The sequence below is a fragment of the Tenrec ecaudatus genome, chromosome 2, assembly GCF_050624435.1.
Source record: "Tenrec ecaudatus isolate mTenEca1 chromosome 2, mTenEca1.hap1, whole genome shotgun sequence".
Lineage (NCBI taxonomy): Eukaryota > Metazoa > Chordata > Mammalia > Afrosoricida > Tenrecidae > Tenrec > Tenrec ecaudatus.
In genome coordinates, this window is record NC_134531.1 from 208,959,471 (window position 1) to 208,974,416 (window position 14,946).

General features: G+C 58.0%; 1 protein-coding gene across 1 annotated transcript; it reads right to left on the minus strand.

The window, feature by feature from the left end:
* On the minus strand, window positions 1-11,182 carry AIRE (autoimmune regulator). Its single transcript, XM_075542900.1, has 14 exons — window positions 11,033-11,182; window positions 10,732-10,906; window positions 10,175-10,333; window positions 9,835-9,909; window positions 8,861-8,974; window positions 7,936-8,084; window positions 7,697-7,777; window positions 6,489-6,604; window positions 5,260-5,365; window positions 4,539-4,721; window positions 3,670-3,791; window positions 3,313-3,409; window positions 1,063-1,131; window positions 1-81 (listed from the first exon to the last, which is right to left on the minus strand). The coding sequence occupies exons 1-14, from the start codon at window positions 11,180-11,182 to the stop codon at window positions 1-3; spliced, it is 1,677 nt and encodes a 558-aa protein (XP_075399015.1).
* Between the last annotated feature and the right edge of the window lie 3,764 nt (window positions 11,183-14,946).

Below are 14,946 nucleotides of genomic sequence, written 5' to 3' on the forward strand. Positions count from 1 at the left end.
TCAGGACGGGAAGGTGGGTGCCTCGGCCAGTGGGCGGGACATGCTCTGGATGGCCCACTGCAGGATGCCGTCGAAGGAGTGCTGCAGGACAGGATGGGGACGAGGGGCTCAACACCACCGGAGAAACCCTGGAATGCAGTGTGCTGCCCACGGCCCACAGGCCTGGCCTCATGGGCATGCAAGCGTGTGGGCAGCACGGCACAAAGGCAGTGCCCATCTGGCAGGAGGAAGACCCTACATCCAGGGTACTGCCTTGCATTCTCAGAGTTTAAGCCAAGCCAACACCTGGAGGTGTCCTCCCTGGAGTGAGGTCAGCGAGCTCACTCCCAAATTTCCCACAGAGGCCTGCCACTCCTAGGACTGGGGGCATGTGGTAAGGCCCCATGTCACAGCTGAATAGGAGTGGCCTGCACCTCTATTTCTCCATACTCTGTCAGGACCCACGCCCTCTACAGGGCTACAGCATCTTTGGCCAGCTTCTCTGGTCACTCCGCCCCCACCCCACTCCCAAGACCCCTGGGGTGCTTGTCTGAAGATACTGGTATGGGCCTGATCTGCCCAGACCACCTGCAGCAGAGGGGCAGCCTCCCCCTGATATTATCTGATACTGTGACTAGTAGTGTCTGACTCTGCAGTAGACCCATTGTGGACATCTAGGTCCTGGGAATGGCTGGACCTGTACCTTCTGCAAAGGAAGACTCCAAAAAGCCCCCGTTTCTCCCCAGGGTGGAATGTGACTCAGAAGCAGAGAGATCTTGGGAAGAGCAGGGGTTCTGGGGCCACAGTCACCTTCATGAAAGTCGTGACCTTGGAGTCAGGCTTGAGCCAGCCCAGTTCACCCCTGGTGCCAGTGCTGAGCCCCCAGGGACCCAGAGCATCTGGGCAGAAGAGGAGGAGCTGTAGCAGCTGACGACGGGCCCTGTGCATGGTGATGTGTCCCTGTACCTCGAAGGTGTGGACGCCCCCAAAGAAGCAGGGGCAGCCGCCTGCCAGGCCCCAACCCTGTGGCCCAATCCCTGAACCTTGGTGCTGGCTCGAGGGAGTGGGTGGGGGCTGCAGTACCTCACTGAGGAGAGACTCCAGATCATCTCTGTGCAGAACAGCCTCCTGGCCAGCAGAGTCGTCCCTTGCCTGGAACCCAGGAGAGGGGAGAGGTTAACACAACTCCCACCACCAGACTGACCTCTGTATGGAAACAGGGCTTGGGCAGTAGGATCATGCCCACTACACCTGCCTGCTGCAGCTGGGGCCGAGCCCTCGGGATGAGGGCTGGATGTGACTGGCCCTGGAAGAGGGGGGTTAGGAGATGGGTGTGGGGGCAAAAGAAGGGCTTGGACTATGAATTTTAAAACTGCTTTATACTCTGCGCTATAACACAAAGGACGGGTCTTTACTGTTGAGAGTAAAGAACCCCAATGTCAGTGACAGAAGCAGTTGGATCTGGAAGCTTCAAACACAGATGGGTAGGAAGATGAGAGAGGCACTGAGACAGATGGGTTCAAGGCAAAGACAGGTGTAGGCCATCAAGGTCCACACACGCCCTGCTTCATGCTTGCCCCAGTGCCCACCCAGAGGAGTGTGAGGATGGACTTTAGGGAGGAACCACCCCTGGGGCCCCAGAGAGTTTCTGAAGTCACCGGATGATGACAAGAGGCTCCTTCTTATCTGGGGGACTTGAGGACACTTCCTGTCCCCTGTAGTGCCCCAGCGGTGCAGCACCAGACGTGAGGATGTAGCACTCAGCTCAAGGGCACTCTGCTGCCGATCAGATCTCAGCCTATTGCTGGAACATGCCTCCCTCCCCTTCCCCATGCACACACCAGAGAAAACTGTCTGAATCTCACCCCCAATATGGTAAGTGGTATTTTCAAGGCAGAAAGTGCTATGGTCTAGGGCCTCAGCTAACCTTTTGCCTCTGGACAGATCTCAACTGAAACCTGGGGGAGGTGAGAAATACAAGTGGAAGGATGAGAGAGTGGGGGGAGGGGAGTAAGCGAGCTCAGAAGGAGACAGGGGCAGTGACTGCTCACTCTTCCGGGTGTGGCACCTCCTTCCTGAACCCCACTCAGCGAGCAGGCTCCCAGCTCTTCAGGGGCTCCAGGTGGAGACTTTGGAGAGCCTTGGGCCCACACTGCTTGTGAAAGAGACTCATAACCATGCCAGAAATGCCCAGCGAGTGGGCATCATGGTAAGTTTCCTCTTAAAATAGATTTGTTACTGTTGTGGCTTAAATGAAGTTATCCTAAACTATGTGTCAACTGGGCTAGGTCATGATTCCCAATGTGATCTGATGTAATTCTCCTCTGTTTTATGGTGTGTTGTCAATCCTAACCACCCTATGTTAACGCAGCAGGATGAAAGTAGGGTATGTCTTGAGTCCCAGTCTTATAAGAGGGTGCCAATCAAGTCACACCCCAATCCAAGTCACACTTTTACTTCTCTTGAAAGAGAAGCAAGCAGAGGAGAGAGACCTTACTACCACCAGGAGAAACAAGCCAAGATCAGATCCCGGCCTTTAAACCTGTGATCCCTGTGTTGAGAACCTCCTAGACCAATGGTTCTCAACCTTCCTAATGCCATGACCTTTTAAGACAGTTCCTAATGTTGTGGTGACCCCCACAACCATAAAATTATTTTCGTTGCTACTTCACCACTGGAATTTTGCTACTGTTATGAATCAGGTGATCCCTGTGAAAGGGTCTTTCGACCCCTAAGGGGGTCATGACCCACAGGTTGAGGACCACTGTCCTAGACTCAGGGAAAGAGAGATGCCAAGACAAGTGCAGGTCCCCAGGAGCTCCAGGTCCAGAGATTGAAAGCTGACAACACAGAGCAAGCAAGTTTTCCCCTAGGGCAAGAGCCCTGAATTTGGATTTGTACTCCTGAACTGGGAAAGAATAAACTTCTGTTTGCTAAAGAATAAACGTCTGTTTGCTAAAGCCATCCACATGCGGTGTTCTGTCACAGCAGCATGAGATAAAGAAAAGGTACCCAAAGGACCCCATGTTGAAAACCATGAACACACACGAAAGAAAGAACAAATGAATGAGCAAGCTAGCTGCCGCCAGGCCAAGTGGGCATGGGCTCAGAGCGAACCTGCAAGCAGAGTACATCTGCCCTGTGGGTTTCTGAGCCTGCACGTCTTCCTGGGAGCAGAGCGGTGCAGTGAGAGGATAGTCTACAGACCATGGGACTGGCCCCTGGCGTCACCCTCCTGCAGAACGTGAACACTCTCCCCGCTCAACTCCCATCCCAAACCCCACCCCACACACGGACCTTGGCTGTTCCAGGCGCTGGTGCTGATGCTGGTACTGGCGGTGCTGCTGGCCGGGCGGGGCTCGGCGCTGGCGCTCCCTCCCCTGGGACAGGAGCCAGGTCTCCAAAGCAGGATTTGCAGCGCAGGACCGGCCTGCAACGGAAGGGGGAGGGCTGCGTTTGCCCCGCCTCCCCCTGCCCCCCACCAAGCCACCACAGGGCCTCTACAGTACCACCACCTCCTCCCGCAACTCGGAGCTGGCCAATAGGGTAGATATTAGGGGTGTTGATATACCTGCCCTAGGGGTGCGGTAGGGGTGGGGGTCGCCGGGCCGTTGCCTGCCTCCCCTCTTCATTGCCCTGTAGAGGCTCCCCAGTCCCTCCAGCCCCGAGCCCACGCGCCCCTGCACTCACCCGGGCCGGGCCGCACCCGAGGGGAAGTGGCAGCGCAGGTGAAAGGCGGCAGCGCAGTGCGCGCATCTGAGGGCGTCCCTGCCGTCCCCGCACACGCTGCACCGCGCGCCAGCCGCTGCGCCCTGGAAACAGCGAGCGGCGCAGTCCAGAGCCCGCTCCTCCCCAGGCAGCTTCCGCACGCGGGCTGGACCACAGGTCTCAGCGTGGAGAACCCAGTCCCGGAAAGTTAGATATGGGCAGTGGGACCCTTGGTGACTGTGACTGTCCAGGGAGTGCCCAGCACCTGACAGGGTGCAGCCCTTTGGTGTCAGGTACCCAAACTGCACTGTCCCCACCCCACCCCTCCTCTTCAGGCCTTGGCCAGGGGTCCCCAGAATAGGGCCACCCCCAAGGAAGCAGCAGCAAGGGGCAAAGAATGAGTCAGGGCAGTGCAGAAACTTGAGGGAAGGGTGCTCCCAGCATGCTGGGCCACCCTCCCTTGTGTCCCACCTGGGATGCAGAGGGAGTGGGGGGTGAGATGGCTAGCTCAGGCCCAAGCTAGGGCTGGGTTTGCAGGGCCAAAGTAGAATGTGCTACCTTCTCCAAGACAGCCCTCGAGTGGCCTCCCCTCCCACCCTTCCCTCCTAAGTGCTTTCTCTGGACACCAAGGGCACCCCCTCTTTTCCAGGCTGCTCCGAGGCTAGACTAACTGCTTCCTCATAGCACCCCCCTCCCATGGAATTTGTCCCCCCGATACTCCCAGCTTCTCCACATACACCTCGCCGGTCCTCTAGCCCTCGTCTCTTTCTCTTCTGCTTTCCATTGTCGATGCCCAAACCACTGCCCCCTCCCACCCTGGCAGACCCCCAGGGCCCTGCACGGGCTCTCACCTGCTGTCCTTCAGCGTTCGCACACAGCAAGGGGCGCAGGGCAGAGGGGTCCAGTACAGGCAAGGGAGGTGCGGAGGGCGGGGGTAGCAGGTGCTTCAAGGTGAGAGCAGTATCTATTCCACCTGGTGGCCCCTTGGGCAGGCCCCTCATCTCCTCCCCCGTGAGCCTCAGTCCCAGGAGAACCTGGAAGCAGAGGGGCCGGCAGGGGCATGCCCAACACCACCCAGGCAGCCAGTGACAGCGGGGTCCCCAGAGTGCCCAGGGAATTGGTGTGGCAGCCAGACTACCCGGAGGGCCCTGGGTTCCCCTCTTGGCTCTGTGGCCTTCAGCAAAGTCCTTTCTCTCACTGCTTCCAGAATAGGGCTATCCCCATGACTCCCCCCTCCCCCCTGGGGCTCCATTCTCAGTTGATCCCAGGACATGGAAACTACCCCTTAGGTCTCTGGACTTCAACAGAAATCTCAAAAGTAGGTTTTCAGGAAATTAATCGTGGTCCAATGAAGCCAAGCCTCCAACCCCGCCACTGGGAGCCCTGAGGAGCCGGCTGTGGTGTGGTCAGCTTCCCAATGGTCAGCGCTCCTGGGACTGAACTCCAGAAAAGCTGAGTGGGTGTGAGCTGAGAGAGCTGGGACCACCTGGACCAGCAGTGGCCAGGAAGTAGGACTCCAGGGAGGCAAAGTGACCAGAGGGCAGCCCCCCCTGGGAGGGGGCCTGTGCGTACCGGGGTATCCGCGGTAGGCTCCTGAAGCCGAGGCTGCTCTGCGTGTGCTGCGGGTGTGCCCTGCAAGGCTTTCCCCTGCAGACAGCCGGAGCACCTCCAGGTGCCGCTGCCCATGTGGTGGCCGGTCACAGGTGTGGGAGGACAAGGGAGAAGCACACAATAAGGGAGGCAACTCTGTTGACGGAGGGGGAACTGAGGCCCAGGCATGTGGATGACAGGGCCACAGGGGCCACCTTCAGGAGAGCCAGGCAAGAGGGGCCTTCCCCCTGGTGGGTGAGTGTCTCCCTGAGGACCCCCAACCCCTGCTCATCGCCGGGAGCTACACCCTTGCCCGTAAGCAGGGAAGATTTATATCATCAGGACCGACCAGGTTTCCATAGGGGTCAGTGCCCAGCGGGGCTCAGAATGGATGGGAGAAAGACAAGCATCAAAGAGGAGCTGAGAGCGGACCCTCCTTTTAGAGATGGATCCGTGGGGGCTCAGAGGGATGGAACTGGAAGCTAGGGCGGGGGCAATGCGAGAGCTGGGGTCTGTGGACTCCCACCAGATGCTCTTCCCCAAGTCCACCCTGACCTATGGGAGCAAGTGGTAGAGGTCAGGGCTGGGTATGTGGGGGTACAGGGCCCCTCAGATGTGGATGGAGTTCTGTGCATGGGTGGACAGGCATCATCAGCTTTGCAGGGTACAGCTCTGGACCTCCATGCTCTTCACTGTGGGTGGGACTTTTCTTGGGAAGAGGCCAGCTGACCGTGGGCATACAAACAGGGGTCTGGGCTCAGGACTTTGACTGGCCAGTGTGAGTGGGTGGGGACAGTCCAAGGAAAACTCACTGCTGTCGAGTCGATTCCAACTCATAGCGACCCTACGGACAGAGTAGAACCCCTGCGACTTCCTGAGACTGTACATTTTTACGGGAGGAGAAAACCTTACCTTTCCCCCAAGGTGAGTAGGTGTGGACTGCTGACCTCCCTATGAGTTACTCAACACACAGCCTAGGGTTCCTTTTGGGTGAGGACATTTGGTGGGAAAACCCTGATCCCAGCCTACTGCCCAGGGGCCTAAGCCAGGGTTGGTCCCCCACCCCCACCCCCACCTCAGGAAGTCCCGTTCCCACCTGTGCACTAGAGGGATTCTAGGGGGCTTCCCATGTAGGCTGACGGTGCAAGCGACTCAGAAGCAGGGTGGGGTGGCCTGGTGAGTGGTGCAGGTGACCAGCGTGCTAGGCTCACCTGGGGATCTCCCGCAGCGGAGGACACAGGCAGGCCAGGTGGAAGGCCCGGGGGCAGCCGTCACAGCAGATTAGCTCCCCGCCATCCCGGCAGACAGCACACTCGTCCTCGTTCTTCTGACACAGGACACAGATACCATCCAGACTCCAGGGGTGGCCAGCCGCCCCTCCATCACAGCTCATGGACCCCTGGACTCTCCGAGGCACCCAGAGCTCCACCCTGATCCCCACTCTTCGGGCCACCTGAAATTCCACCCCCAGCCCCTGTCCCCGGGTTCCCTTACAGCCTGCCCTCTCTAAGGTGAGAGATTCCCCCCATCCGCCAACACACACACACACACACACACACACACCCCGCTCCCCCAGGGTCCATCCCCTATGGGAAACTGCCTTCAGAAAGCCTGGCTTTGGTGGGTGATTTCTTTTCTGGACCCTTCCTCACAAAGGCAATAGGCAGACTGGCCCGCTGAGTGTGTCAGCCCTGGCCCCCCACAGTTCCTCAGCCTGGGACTCTCAACTTCCTGGCAGGCCTGGTGCCTTCTGTCCCCCTCAGGGTGCCTTCCAGAAGCAGCCCCAGCCCCACCCCTACCACGACAGGCTTTTCCCTGTACCATGTCCACCAGCTGAGAGCCCTGTGGCAGCCTGGGTCCTGCTCTCCGGGGGTGTTGGGAAGGTCCCACTTCTTCCTGGAACAGTGCCAGGACCCCAAAACCAAACTCACTGCTCTTGAATCAATTTAGACTCGCAGCGAGCTTATCTGACAGGCTAGAACTAGCCCATGGGAGTTTCCAAGATGGTAACCCTTTACCAGAGTAGAAAGCCCGTCTTTCTTTCCCCCGAGGAGTGATTCTAAACGGCTGACCTTGCTGTGATCAGGCCGACAGGTAACCGCTGTGACACTGGGGAGCCGAGAGCCCAAGGACACGCTCAATGCCTCAACAGATCCTCGGACTCCTGACCCCTGGGCCCACGTCACTGAGCTGTCCAGGGCTCTCAAGGCCGAAGGACTTCACTTTCTCTTAGTTTTCACAACAAGAGTGTGTGCTCAGAAAAAGAATAATAAACACTGCCTGAGAAAGACAAAGCCCTGCTTGTGACCCAAGTGCTCCAGGCCCCAAGTGCCCAGGACGGGGACATGTCCTGCAGAAGAGCCCGCCTGAGGGAATGGTGGGGGTCATAGGGACTCCCCCTCATGGTCTGGGGTGTTACCTGGTGGAGCTGGGGCTCACTCGGGAGGGCAACAGGGGCGGGGACTCTGCCTTGCTGCCCCAGCCGCGGGTCACCTCCACTCTGCAGGGGGAAGAAGAGAATCACCTGCAGGGGCAGCCGCTTGGGCAGGAGGCCACGTGACCCCTCAGCAGCACCTTCAGGCAGCCCCTAGCGGCTGTGAGAGTGGGCTTCCCAGCGGCAGGCCTTCGTGGGGACCAGTAGGGACAGGCCATGCTTACTGCAATGGCCTGGGCTCCTTTGGCTCGGACCAGAGGCTTCGAGCTTCCACCACTGCGGGCTTTGTTCTTGCTGCCACTGCCGCCAGGGTCTTGGAACTTGCTAGGAGTGTAAAACTCTCCCCCCACCTGGATGCACTTCTTGGAGCCACCTGGGCAGGGAGAGGTGACAGGGTCTGGCCCTCCCTTGCCCTGACCCCGGACAAGAACAGGTGGGTTTGCTACAGACATCTGCCACCTTGCTTGTCCTCCTCCCGCACCTGGCTCTTGGCCCAGCTGAGTCCACAGCCAGGTGCCTGGCACAGGAGAGGTCCCTGGTGGGGCACCCTAGGGACATTCCTTGGTGGCCACTAGGCCCTCTGCCCTCAGGGTTCTGGTCTGTGACCTACACAGAAAGCTGGAGGCAGGGGCTGCAAGGGAATGACTGGGCCTCACAGTGGCCATGACCCCAGTAGGCACGACAGTATCCTGAGCAGGTGACCCTGGAAGACGCTGGTGGACAGCTGCTGGCCTGCCCTGAAAGCAGGTCGTCCTCCTCCTGAGGCTTAGGGGAGGAGCCAGGCAGGTAAGAGAGGACCAGACCCCCCCCCCCCTCATGTGGGAACCCAAGAGGAGGTGATGTGGGGAGGCGTGAGGAAAGAAGTGCAGGTGAAGGGAGAGAAAGGGTGGGGTGGAGGGTGACACAGGGTCAGAGGCCTATGCGCAGACTTCAGGGGTCGTGGAGGGACTGCTGCATGGGTGCAGGCAATCCAGGCACATTGGTCCCACATCCCCTCCCTCCCAACCCGAATGCTCCTTTCCTACACTACCAGCCTCCAAGAAGGTCCCCTTGGCCTGCTCCTCTGCTCCACAGCAAGCAGTGCCACAAAGCGGGCATGTCTCCCTGGCAGCCCTCTCCCCTCCCACACCCCCAGCACCCTGGGTGTACCGGACTCAAACACCTGCTGGATGAGGATGCCCTCCACAGCCCCACGGGCTCCAGGGACCTCCCCCGAGGACATCGTTACGGCGCGCTGCACGGACGCAGACATGGTCTGGATTCCTGCAGAAGGAAGGGGCCGTGGAGTAGGGGTCTGTTGATCACAGGGACGATCCAGAGCACCCAAGACATGGCACACGGGGCAGGAGGGAGCAGGGCCTCACACACAGGGACTGGACACCGTGACAGGGAACACACTGAGAGATTTCTACCTTGGGGGTGGGGACAGAGTCCACAGCAGTAGGGGTAAACAGGGAGTGGAGTGGAGTGCAGGGCCCAGGAGGGGCAGGGGGCCCCTGGGAGGCTGGGACTCTGCACCAGTAAAGTGCAGCAATAGTCTGGGGGGCAGGCACCTTGCAGTCACCCCATACGTAAAGTTTCCAGAACAGGGTTGAGGGAGGCAGGAAGTCGTATAAGATATATTGATTCTCAGGCCCACTCTGGAGGTCCCAGCCCAATGTCTGGGTGGGCCCAGAAGACTCAGTCCCAGCTGGGCTCTCAAGGCTGGGAGTGAAGTGAGGACCTTACTTGGTCACCCAGGAGCACAAGCAGCCCCCACCGTGAAGGCTGCTGGGAAGACCAAAGACCCTGGCAGGCAACTGCAGGACCCGGAGGGATGACAGGAGGGGAGAAGGAGAAGAAGGTTCTGGAAGCAGAGGGTGAGAGAGTGAATTGCTGAAAGACTGTGGACTGTGGGCTGAGGAGCCAGGAGAGAGGCCAGCTTTGAGATATTGGGCAGAGAGTGTCAGAACCAGGTGCTGAGATGTGGGCCAGCTGGGTAATGGTGACCCACAAGCTCCTATTGGGGCTCTAAGCACTGGGCTGGCTGTGTGGCACAGGCACCCAATTAGCTCAATCCAGTGCCCAGGAGATCCCTTAGGGAATGGACAGCCCTGCCCCAGCTCCACAGGGACTTCACTCACCACTGCTCAGGGACGGATGTGGCGGTTCCATGCTGTTCTCCTGCTTCTTGGAGGACTTCACCTTGGATTGGGAACCTGAAGAGGGGGCTAGAGGCAGCCCAGAAGGGGGACCACGCTAGAAGGGGGTGGGAGCGGAGGCAGTGGGCTGGAGATGTGAGGGTGTTAAGGGAATGTGGGGGGGGCGCAGGAAGGAGCCTGAGGCTCGCCCAGTGAGCCCAACCAATTACACAGAGGGGAAACAGGCAGAAGGAGGCAGGCCCTCTGCAGCTCCAGCCCAGTCTGGTGAAGGGAAGCCAGCAGCACTGAGGGTGTCAAGCTCCCAGGGGAGATGTTCAGGTACCTGGACTGGAACTGCCCCTCGGGGAAAGGGTGGCTGTCGGGGTAGCCCGGGGCTCCTCCTGGACCTTTCTCTTGGCAGGGGGTTTGGGTGGAAGTATGGAGGCCTTGGGCGGCGCCGTGGGGGGCTTCCTCCCCTTTCGGGGCTGGCTGAGGTCCACATCTGCAGGTGGGGGCAAGAGCAGGGGCCAACCCTCAGGAGTTAGCTCAAGGGCTGGGTCTCTCCAACAAGGCATCTTAGAATCCAAACCCTCTTTTTAAAAAAGATTAAAAATTTTTAAAAAGGATGGGACTCAAGTAGAAAGAAAATGTTTTGGAAATGATGATGGCAACAGAGGTACACATGTGCTGAGCACAATGGATAAATGGATTGGTTGTGGTAAGAGCTGTAAGAGCCCCCAATAAAATGATTTTTTAAATTTTAAAAAGAATCCCAGACTCCTATTCCACCCCTATCTTCCAGCTCACAGTCTAACAGGACACCAGGGTTCCCCCAACCCCCAGGAGGTTGAGCTGGCCAGGACTCAAAGGCCAACCCAGACCCCACCGGCCTGGCCCCACCTCTGGGGAAGCTGTCTCGGATGGGCTGCAGTCGGGTGTATCTCTCCAGGTTGTAGTCCTTGAAGAGAACTCTCCAGAAATCCAGGATGGCTGCCGTGTCCTGGGTCAGGAGCCAGGAGAGGAGGGCGTGGAAGGCCTGAGGACAGCCCTCTCTGTCCTTCAGACTCAGCGTCTCCTGAAGCAAGACCAGAGGAGTGCTTGGGCCCCTGGTCCCCCCAGCATGGGCCTAGAGGATGAGGACCCTGATCGGGGGAGCGGGGTGTGGGGGGTGCTGTGGGCACGCTGAAGGCAGGGAGCCCACCTGGAACTTGTCCTCGGGGACCACGTCGTGGTCGGCCAGCGCGTGCAGCAGCGGGAAGGCGCTGTCCACGGCCACAGCGATCTCAGTGCGATGCAGTCTCAGAAGGCGGCGAAGCACCGTGTCCCCTCCCGACCGCGACTCACCGGCCATGTGTCCGTCCTGGGCCCTCCAGTCTCAGCGTCCAGGCGGATGTGGCGTGTGGGGACCTGAAGGCAGTCGGGTCTCAGGTTCCTAGGCGTCACAGGATGCTGGAAGAGACCTGAACTCAGCGCGTGGCAGGGCCACCAAGGGATCCCGCCAATTCCTTTCCGTCCTTTGCTCCGACCTAGTGGGTCCCCGGCCACCCAGGTGTGGTGAATTTCTTGACTTCTGGACAGACCCTGTCCTCCTGCTGCCCTTGCTCGAGAGCCGTCCAGGCGGGGATGGGGAGCCGGCTGTGTGCACCTCCGGAGTAGAGGGCTGAGCCAGGGTCCCTGCCATACCAGGCTGGCGCCCCCACCCCCACCATCCCCGCTGAGCGCGCAGGAGCCAACCAGGTCGGCCCAGTGGGATGGGGGTGTGGCTGGAGGTGGGGCATGGGGAGATTCACTTCCCCTAAGTTAATGAGCCCATCTCCACCCACCCCAAGTCCCTCTTCCTGACTGTGGCTATTCTTTCTATTGTGAACAACCCTTCCAAGCTTCAGGTCTGGCTGACTTGCCCACAGGGGTTGCTGTTCTGGGGCCCAGGCCCCATCTTGGTCAAAGGGAGGGCAGACCCTCTTCCTGCCCCTCACTTGGCCCTAGCCAGGGACCATTCTGCACCCAGAGGGTCCTGTGCAGATGGAGGAGCCAGAAAGACAGTGCCCTCTGCCTGGCTCCAGGCTCAGATGCAGAGCACCAGATGGGTGCGTCTAAGTGTGGGGTTTCTGCAGGGGCACTGGCGAGGGGTGGGGGCACTGTTAGTGCTGCAGACGGCGGGGACATGGGGGTACATGACAGCCCAATGGTGAGCTGCCTCTGTCCTCGTGGAGTCATTATTGCCTTCCCACCTGTCTGGGAACCTGAGTGGTTGGAGCAATCATTGAGCGGGCACCACCTTGGTGGCCTGGATTCAGAACCTTGCCTGTCTCTCCACCTGTGCCTTTCTCTGCTCCTCTGACACCTTCATCTGGAAGACCCCAGCCCTCACCCTCCTCCCTTCTGGTGTACCAGTCCAAAGGACAGCAGCTGGCCCTCATGCAGGCGCTGCCATTGTGTGGACCTGGGTGATGGGAATGGGGCGACAGAGCTGGGCTGATGAGAAATTTCCCAGGAGAAGTGGGTAGGCTTCCTGGAGGGGAGCAGATGAAAAAGGACCACCCCCCACCCCCAGGCCCAGCTTGTGTGGGCAGAGGGGCTGAGCCAACCGGTGGCCAGCTGCAGGGCAGGGCCTGAAGGGTAGGATGCCACCTGACAGGGAGACCCATCAGTCTGGCAGAGGACATTCAGTCAGTGAGGAGGACCTGGACCACAGGCCACAGGGACAAAGGAGGACTTGCATGGTCAGGGGACATGAATAGTCAGGGCTTGTTAGCCAGATCCTTCTGGAGACTTGGGGGCTGGGGCAGTAGAGTACACGGCTCCAGAAAGACCTGGAAGAGCTTCCCTCTGAAGGAAGGACTTGGAAAAAAGTTCCCATCAACCTTTGCTCTATGCAGCCTCGTGAGTTTTCTCCTTATTTGGTGAAGCATTTATCCAGCAACTTGGTAGCCTCCGGGCAGCAATGAAAGGGAATTAAAAAGTGCAGAGCAAGACCTAAGTCTATGCTTCACCTTTCCTAAAGGCCCTGGAGTCTCTGCAGGTGCACTGTGTCCTCTCACCACAGGAGGCCGGGGCCTGATTCCAGTGACTCCTGTAGAATTCTGGACTTTCCACACCCTGTGGGGGTTTCCATGGAAACCACGTATATCACCAGCCGGTGCCTGGAATGGCTGAGGACCTACATACAAGGTATGGTGGGCCTGGTCCTGCCTGCCTTCCCCATCTGGGTCGATGTGAGACCCCCATGCAGTGGTGTAGTCTGGCTGGCCCTACTTTAGGAGCTCCCCGCGGGCCAGAGGCTGCAGCCCTCAACCTCAGCATCCTGTTGGGTGAGCAGCACTATCCGAGTTGGACAGGCCACATACAGCCCGCTCCAGGCTCTGTTCTCCTCCCATCGCAGCCCCTCTCACAGCACCTGCAGAACTGCCTGCCAGGCCTGCACAGTGACGGTCCCCATTTCATAGAGCAGGAGACTGAGGCACAGAGAGATTAAGGATCCTGTCCAAGGTCCTGTGACAGTCAGTGGCTAGACCCCAATCTGGACCATTCGGTCATCCTGGTCTGAGCTCTCAGCTCACAGGGCACCCCTCAGGGCCTCACTCATGATTCCAAAGACAGTACAAAAGAAGACGACTACAAAATAGCATTCACAGTGATCATGTTTTATATTGATTGGATGTTGAGAGGATATTATGTTGACTTGGATTAAACAAACATTTTAAACATTCCTTTCAGCTCTTTCTTTCCCCCTTTTCTAATGTAACTATTAAGCAATCAGACAAACAAACAACAAGTAAACAACACCTCTGCCCTTGATGCTACTTTGAAGACTCATATACACCTGACCCAAGATGTGAGTTTTTCAATCACCGACAGGCATGTGACCGTTGGAAGTTGAATAAAGAAGACCGAAGAAGCATCGATGCATTTGAATTATGGTGCAGGACAAGGCCTGGAGGACAGGCTGTAGCATGACAAGGAGACCCGTTTTCAAGAACGTTGAAAGGACCATGGACTGCTTACAGGACAAACGGATCTGTCTTGGAGGAAGAAAGGCCAGAGCGCTCTGTGGAGGCAAGGATGGCGCGACCTGCTCAGATACTTTGGATGTGTTGCCGGGAGGGGCCAGTCCCTGGAGAGGACTACCATGCTTGGTAAAGCAGAGGGGCAGTGAAGCGAAGGAAGCTCTCAAGAACATGGATGACACAGTGGCTGCACCAATGGGCTCACGCATGGGGACCAATGGGAGGATGGGGCAGGACCGGGCAGTGTTTCCTTCTCTTGTGCACACAAGGAAATGGGTTGCGCAGTCGCTATGGGTTGGAGCCGACACGATGATACCCAACCGCAACAGCCATCGAGTGAGCTCTGACTCATAGTGACCCTGTCAAGGGCGTCTGAGACTGTAAATCATTATGGGAGCAGACAGCCTCATCGTTCTCCCAAGGAGTGCCTTGTGGATTTGAGCTTGTGAACTTGCAGTTAGCAGCCCAGCGCCTAACCCATGGGACCACCAAGGGCGCCTTCATGCAATGATGAGAACATTTAAAATCATTCTAGAGTGCAGCATCTAAGTCAGCAGTTCTCAACCTGGGGGTCGAAAGACCCTTTTACAGGGGTCACCTGATTCATAATAGTAGCAAAATGACAGTGATGAAGTAGCAACAAAAATAATGTTATGGTTGGGGGTTACCACACATGAGGAACTGTGTGAAAGGGACGCGGCCTGAGGAAGGTGGAGAACCACTGCGCTAGACAGCCTAGGATTTTTTCTACTGGTTAATGAGTTAATGAGTCATAGTCTGTGCTTGTGGCAGGTTTTAATCTACCAGGAAAGTCTGTGTTCATTAGCCAGGTGGGAGAGAGCTGGGTTTTTAAAACTTCAATTGTTTGTTTGGGGAGACTGGTAGGCTCACATACATGTGTACGAGACCCCCTGTCCTTTACCCAGCCCAACAGCACAACCAGGATACTGGCATTGGCAGTATGTAGGTCCGGGGTCCCTGACCCCCACCCCATTACCCGTTTATGGCCACGCTCGCTCCCACCCCAACCTGTCACCTCTGCCAACCACTAGTCCGTTCTCCATTCTATATTAGATCATTCCCAGAATATAATATAAACGGAGTTATG